The sequence below is a fragment of the Egretta garzetta genome, unplaced genomic scaffold (assembly GCF_000687185.1).
Source record: "Egretta garzetta isolate BGI_Z169 unplaced genomic scaffold, ASM68718v1 scaffold215, whole genome shotgun sequence".
NCBI lineage: Eukaryota > Metazoa > Chordata > Aves > Pelecaniformes > Ardeidae > Egretta > Egretta garzetta.
Window position 1 is genome coordinate 3461626 of NW_009259719.1, and position 7717 is coordinate 3469342.

The 7717-nt window shown below is 35.1% G+C and overlaps 1 protein-coding gene across 1 annotated transcript in view; it reads left to right on the forward strand.

Moving 5' to 3' along the window:
- Positions 1-261: 261 nt before the first annotated feature.
- Positions 262-7717, forward strand: part of ERC2 (ELKS/RAB6-interacting/CAST family member 2) — a 362739-nt gene continuing 355283 nt past the window's right edge. Inside the window, exon 1 of the mRNA XM_035894657.1 lies at positions 262-918. Coding sequence (XP_035750550.1) covers positions 262-918 — 657 coding nt within the window. The remainder of the gene's footprint in view (positions 919-7717) is intronic.

Sequence of the window (7717 nt, forward strand, 5' to 3'; positions counted from 1 at the left end):
TAAAAGTAATTATTCTAGGAAGTGGGCTACTTTTACTTTCTGATATATGCTGATTGCTTGTAAACTTATTTTCTGAGATGAAAATTTACTTAATTTTTATAATATCTTTTTTTCAGGTCTCTGACTTTGGAGGAACAGTAGATTTTTGCCTACTGGAAGAATGCAGTGAAACTGCCAATATTTCTAGCTGGAATTACAAATTTAATATTCAACTTTAGTGTTACTAATTTCTTACTAATAGTACCTCAAAGTAGAAGAAAAATGTATGGAAGTGCAAGAACAATCAGCAACTTAGAAGGAAGCCCCTCCAGGTCTCCTCGTTTGCCAAGATCTCCTCGCCTGGGCCATAGGCGAACAAATAGTGGAGGAGGAGGAGGAACAGGTAAGACATTATCAATGGAGAACATCCAGTCCCTTAATGCAGCCTATGCAACATCTGGACCAATGTATCTGAGTGACCATGAAGGTGTAGCTTCTACTACTTTCCCAAAGGGCACAATGACTCTTGGAAGGGCTACAAATCGAGCTGTGTATGGTGGTCGAGTCACAGCTATGGGGAGCAGTCCTAATATTGCTTCAGCTGGACTTTCACACACAGATGTCCTTTCTTACACTGATCAGCATGGAGGTCTGACCACATCTTCACACCACCACCACCATCAGGTTCCTTCTATGCTGAGACAGGTTAGAGATAGTACCATGTTAGACCTGCAGGCTCAGCTTAAGGATCTACAGAGGGAGAATGATCTTCTCAGAAAAGAACTAGACATTAAGGACAGCAAGCTGGGATCCTCCATGAATAGCATCAAAACTTTCTGGAGTCCTGAGCTAAAGAAAGAAAGAGTATTGAGGAAAGAAGAAGCAGCCAGAATGTCAGTTCTTAAAGAACAAATGAGAGTTTCCCATGAAGAAAATCAGGTAAGTAATTCTGAAAGTTTCTTTGTGTTGATTTACAGCTAAGCACCTCATGTTTGCTTATGATACTGTATCCTCTGCTGGAACAAGTGTGACATTTACAGCAAGAATTCTATGTCTTGATTTATCAGCCTCTGGCTGCTAAACAGTAAGAAAGCACATTAATGAAAATCTGAATGCAGGTTATGATTTCCTTCATGCAGCATTCTTTCACATTATAGCTGAAGAGAATGATTGTCACTACCCGTTTTCTTATTTTTGAGGCTTTCCCTAGAGTTTTTTGCAACAACAGTGTAAATATACTGAGCAACCTTTTGTGAAGAGGTAAATGAGCCACTTCTGTGAAAGTATATATAAACATCTACAGGTGTTTTTTGTGAGCTGCATAGGGATTTAGCTGCCTATTTTTTTTAAAGTTAAAAGAAGATATGGTATTAAATCCTCATATGCAACCTTCTGTAACTCTATGTTACAGAATGAAGTTGTGGTTTCAGCAATGTTTCAGAAACCTGTCACTTAGGAAAAGAGCATCTTGTAAATATGTATTTCAAATACTTCTATTAATAACATAACATAACATTCTTTTCCTAAAGTTCTATAAAGATTAAAATATTTTAATCTGGATGAATAAAGCTATAAGATCAAGCTTTGAGATTCTGTGCCATTTCACAAAGCTACACAAAGCTGTGGCACAGAATAGATCAAAAAATTCTTGTATTGCTGTCTCCGCATACTTTTTGGCTGTTGGTCTTATTTTGAAACTGCTCCTTTTTAGACCATCTGTTAACTTCCCCAGACAAAAACACAATCCTGTGTTTCTATCGCTTCCAGTTTCCCAAGCTAAACTTTGCTGGCAGGCAGCAACAACTGAAATTTTTAATTTACTTCTGAGTTTGTGATCATCAGTGCTTCTCACCAAACCTTCCATCTCTTAGGCATGCCATGAACCTATCTATGGAATTAAAAAGCTTGATACCAGTACTTCAGTGGGAAATTGGCTGGGTCTTGGTCAGGAATTCAATATAGTGAATTAATTTATTATTTTCTTGTATAACTTATGTATCCAGACTGACAATAATAGTTACTGAATATTTATAGTGGGTGCACTAGGATGCTGCTAGAACCAATATCAAAAACATGTCTGGTGGAGGTTCTGCTATTTAGATGCCTTATCTGCTATTCAAACTGGCTCTTCAGCAGTAGGGGGAATATTCTAATACACTCTGTTTTGGTAGCCTTTCTTACGGAAATGTCACATTAATATCTTGTATTCGCATTTGGAATCTGAATCTGGTATTTAGAGACTTTGGCACCTGCCAAAGTAGTTAAGCATGGTTTTTTTTCCCCTAAAAGCCATTTCCTCATCTTGAGGGGAAAGTAAATTAGTAACTCTATCATGAGTCCTCCTATTAATTCATTTCATAAAGATTGTATATTTTTTTTAACAAGTGCTCTTATTTTCTTGTAAGGATGAACCTAACAAAAGACAAAAAGAACATATTTTTCCCTATCTATATATTTAACATGAATCCTTACTCTATAATAAAATAACATAAAGACTGGGTAGTCCAGTATTCCATTGCTAACAACATCCACAAGTTTATAGAATAGAGCTAGTATACAGTGATATCTCCACAGAGTACTCTCTCTGATCCAGCTACAGTTCCTGTGTGCTTAATTCTCAGTGGACTTTTCTTTTAGTTAAGCCAGTTGCTTTTGGACCTGTATAAAATTAGTGTCTACAACCTCTTATGACAGTGAATCGCACAGCTTAACATGTCATGTGAAGAACCACTGCTTTTCATTTGTTTTTGCACTAGACTTTGGCTGCTCTTGCTAGAATTTCCTGTTTCTTGTACTAGAAGAAACATTAAATAGTTAATGTCTGGTGCTGGTCTCAGTGCCACCTACGATTTTATAGAACACTGTCATCACGTCCCCCCTTCAGGTCTTTTCCAGAAGACAGGCAAATCTTAGCATGTGTGATAGTTCCTTTCATGACTGACACTTTGAATCTTCTCTGAATCTTTTTTAGACCTATTACATTTTTTTAGGTGAGGAGACCAAACCAGGCCATGTTTAGGGACATGGTTTAGTGGTGGGATGGCAGTGTTAGGTTAACGGTTGGACTTGATCTTAAAGGTCTTTTCCAACCTAAACGATTCTATGATTCTGTGTCTTTCATAATACAGGTGTGAAATGGGTTATGCATTGATGTTATAGCATTTACCCTTGTAATCTGTATGTCTCTTCCAACAATTCCCAACATTCAATTTGTCTGTTCTGTCTAGCTTTGGATGACCTTTTTTTTCACTGCTACTGAGTACTGAACTAATATTTTAATGGAAATATTTATCATAGCTGAAGAATCTCACCAGTGGTTATAATAATTTTAGATCCCAGCTTGTTATGTGTAAAGGTGGGATTATTTTCACTTGTGTATAACTTCACATTTATCTCCCTGAATTTCATCTGTCAGCCCTTGCCTAGTTGCTTTGTTTTATAAAATCCTTCTTTGCTTTTGGCTTTGGCTTTTGTCTTTACTGCCCCAAATAACCTAATATCATGAGGAAAATCAGTTGTCTTACTGTTCACCCTGTTCTCTGGGTTGCTTATGATGTGCCAGACAGTACAAAGCCCAGCCACAGGTTCCAGCCAAACTCCACAGGGGCCTTCTGTTGGTTTGACTTGACCATGTGTTTCTGCTATTTCCTTTCTTGTAATTAAATATTTATGTATGAAAGGACCATCCCTCTTATCTAATTACTGCTTAGCTTTCTTGTAAGCATTTAGAAAGGAGCTTTTCTGAAGGAATGGCTTTAGAAGTCCAAGCTGGCTGTGTCAGCTAGTTTGTCAGTCTTACTTAGCCACATGGTTATTGATTCTTTCAAGCAACTAATTTCACTTAAAATTATCAAAAAGCTATAATTTTGAAGACAAAAAAAGTGATGCCATCTATCACATCTGTACTGAAAAGTGATAGATCCTTGTGTGTCTGAGGGTTACTGGTTTATGAAACTTAAACTAAGGTGTTTCTTACTGAAACAGTAAAAACTGTTTTCAGATTGTCTGTGCGTGATGGAATTGACCCTGAATGAGGCCCTTAGTCTCATAGCCAACTTTGGGAAAACCCAGGAGACTGGAGAAGGGCAAATCTAGCTGCCTGCAAAAAAAAAAAAAAAAAAAAAAAAAAGAGAGAGAAAAAGGAGGGGGAAGAGATGAATGAGTGAATTAAAAGGTTGATATTTTTATTGCAGTTTCTGGAAAAATAGTGTAAGAACAATCAAAGAAAAACTTGTAAACTGTAATTATTTGGGTTTTTTTTTAATATTAGCTGCTTCTAAACTATAAGGAGTATAGGGAAAAATGTAAAAAAAAAGACTAACACTTTATATATATTTCTCAAAAATAATATCAAACAAGTCTGATTTTCTTGGATTACAGGAAAACAGGCTTTATGCATAAGGAAAAAACAGTAGGAACATACTGACATTAGCAAACCTTTTTATGTTTTCTCAGAAATTTTTCATTAGCAAGCTGGTGGGAAGCATATGAGATGAAATTACTATTATATGGATGCCTATCTGATTAGAAGATTGGGTCAAGGTGTAATTATCAATGATTCATGGTGAATTGGAAAGATGTCTGGTAGGATCTGATAGGGATCTGTCATGTGTTTGAGGCTTTCATCAGTATTTTGAATGATGGGTTTGTATTATGCTCCCAGATAATGTCAAGCTGGGAAGGGTTAAAAACATGCTGGAAAACAGGATTATAAATGGAAACAAATTGGAAAGTCTAAGAAATAGTATGAAAAAGTAGGATGCGTTTCAACAGAAAATTGATAAAAATCAAACCTTTTGGAAGCAAAAAGACCCATGAAGAAGGTTATAGACAATAACATGCTCATTCCTGATTTTCTTTTGAAGATTATTTTACTTTTGAAAAATGTATGCTTTGAGCACCTTTTCTTTTGATATTACAACCCAGTTAGTTGTCTTCTCTTTCTATTCTTTCTTATTTTTTGTGACACATTTTCTCACAGCACTATTAGTATCATTCTATATATGGTTTGATTACATACACAGGGGCAGGAAGTACTCTAAATATTTTAAACTGTTTAAAGTGGTTCTTCATCTTGGAATCATCCATTTACAATTTCTCAGACTTTACATTTTTTTTTTTCCCCCAAGGTAAATAGATGTTCTCTTTAATCTTGCTTGAATGTGTTATATAGAAGAATTAATGTAGAAGGTTTCAATGGAGGGCAGAAGGCTGAGGTGGAAAGAACTGGTAGGGCAGGAAATTATTCAGCAGTATTCATTTCCAGGATTGTTGCCTGTCTGTCAAAAAGAGAGGGAGGACTAGCCTTATCTATTTGGGTTAGCTGGTTCTAAGACAACATATATTTATCAGTTGACAGGCTGCTTTTATGACACTGCAATAACTGTAGATTTACTGTGACATTCTTAAAATAAACTGTAAACTCAATGGCACAAAATAATGCCCCTTTTTCCTACTTATAAGTGTCATTATTTAATACTACATAATTTATACAAAATGAACAACTGTGTGCCATGAACAGTGGTTATTTTTAATTCATGATGTGGCTATATTATGTTGTTGGAAACAAATGGTGAGTTTGATACTTTTTTTTTCCCTCTTACCGAAACCTAGGTAATTTTAATTGGCTTAGTGTGTTCTTTGAAAACATATTATAAATTTTGATCTTCTTTTGAAGTTTAGTTCCTGTTCTGATACTGCAGGAGTTTGCTTCTGATTAATGAAATGAAGAGAGAGGATAAAAAGGATAGTGAACAGTTCCTCTGAGACTCATAGTTTTGAATACAAATTGTTCCTTGAAATAATTTTTATATCTGTAGCAATATGAACAACTCATAGATGCTGTAATTAACAGAATAGAGCTGATAAAATAATCAGTAGATAAGGGTATGTGTATTCATGAAGTCAGAACTGTGAGTAGTTACTCAATGTTATTTCACATGCTCTTCATTTTTACTTTGATTCATGACAAATATCTAAGTAGAACAGCAAAAGAAGTAGTATTCTGAAATGATTTTTCCCTTCTTGGTATTAAACTGTATTCCCAGTAAAACATTGATCAGGCTAATGTATACAGTCTTAAAAAACCCAAAAACCCAAGCCAAACATACCGTAAGCTTTTTTTTCTTTCTGATGCATTGTACATCATACAAAGTACACTCTCTTAGTCATTTTTCTGCCTTGTATAAGAAAAGTCAGCAAGCAAGGGTGATAACTTAGTTTACTGTAAGTTTGCTAGCTTATTTGAAAACTGGTCAGTGGAGTTAAAAATCCTTAAAATTATACAGATTATTTATATATACCTGTAAAACTATATATGGTTGAAAATTGGTATGTATTAGTAGTCAATATTTATTATTATTATTATTATAATTTCAAGAAACTCATGACTTCACTTTACCCAATGACTTCCATGGCTGGGATCAACCCTGCCTGCTTCAAACTGGACAGTCCATTGATTAGACCCTGCTGGCATCCTCTAAATGCAAGGCAAAGGAAGCTGAAGATCTGTTATCTCCTCACTTTGTCTGTCCGCTTCTGAGACTGTGCTTCATCTTTGTTGAGATACTTTGTTTGTGCCCATTGAAGTTCTGGAAGTTCTATCCTGGTGGAATATGCAGGGAGTTGCAAGCAATTGGATCTTCAGTCCCAGTTCCAGGGTAGATATTTTCTTCCTTAATATGCGTTGAAGTATACACTTGATTATTAATTAGACAGGTGGCCCCCATTGTTCCCAAATACTGGAAGTGGTCAGAGGAGCTTTCTGGAGTATAAATACCTTTCAGCCTGTCTCATTGTCTCATGTAAATGTATGCAACACCACAAATTTTGAATCTTACTGTGAATATTTATGAAGTACAAGGTTACACACGAAAGGTAAAGCTAGCAACCTGAGAAATGGAAACATTCTGTTCATGTTTTACTATGCTTCCCTGAGGTATGTTATCATATTAATAGACTAACTTAATAAGAATAACAAAAATGACCTGATTTTTTTTTTACTAAATATGGGTTTTCAAGAAAAAGTAATTAACTTAAATATTTTCAACTCAAATTTGTAATAATAGTATTTATGACCAGTGAAAGTCTCTTAAAGTTCTGTAAAGTCAGTAGGTTCAGCACATTCATTCACCTTATTTTCTGGTTTTCACTGTTCTTTTGTTTCCTGCCTTCTTCAGCTTTTTTTAATACTTCTGTCTTAAGAGCTGCATGCATACTTGTAGATTTTAACTTTATTTTGGATGTTATCACTGGTTTCTTAATTTAAATTCATGTACAGTGATGGCAATTTAGGTAAGTGCAAAAATATTTCTTTACGTTTTTTAAAAATGAGAAAAAGTGCTTAAGCATTTAAATGCATAGAATAGATTAAACATTCATTATAGAGCAAAACATTATCTGAAGATGAAACAGAAGTACATCAGTAATTTTTTTTCTAATTTGAAAATAAAAACGTTTCTGTCAAATGGGAAGAAGTTAAAATAACAGGACTCCTCTGCTGAGGAATGATGGTATACAGGTGGTGTGGGACAGAGTGAATAAACTATGGCTTCTGTGTTGTTGTTACTGATGATGAGGAAAAGGCTCTGTGATGGGGAGTGGAAAGAGATAAGGAGGTGGCTATAATACTGTAGATATCCAAGAAAATTTTGAGGAAGCAATAACCGAAAGGTGTTTAAGGGTGGTCGGGGAATGTAATTACTGCTAAATCTTTTTTTTTTTTTTTTTTTTTTTTTTT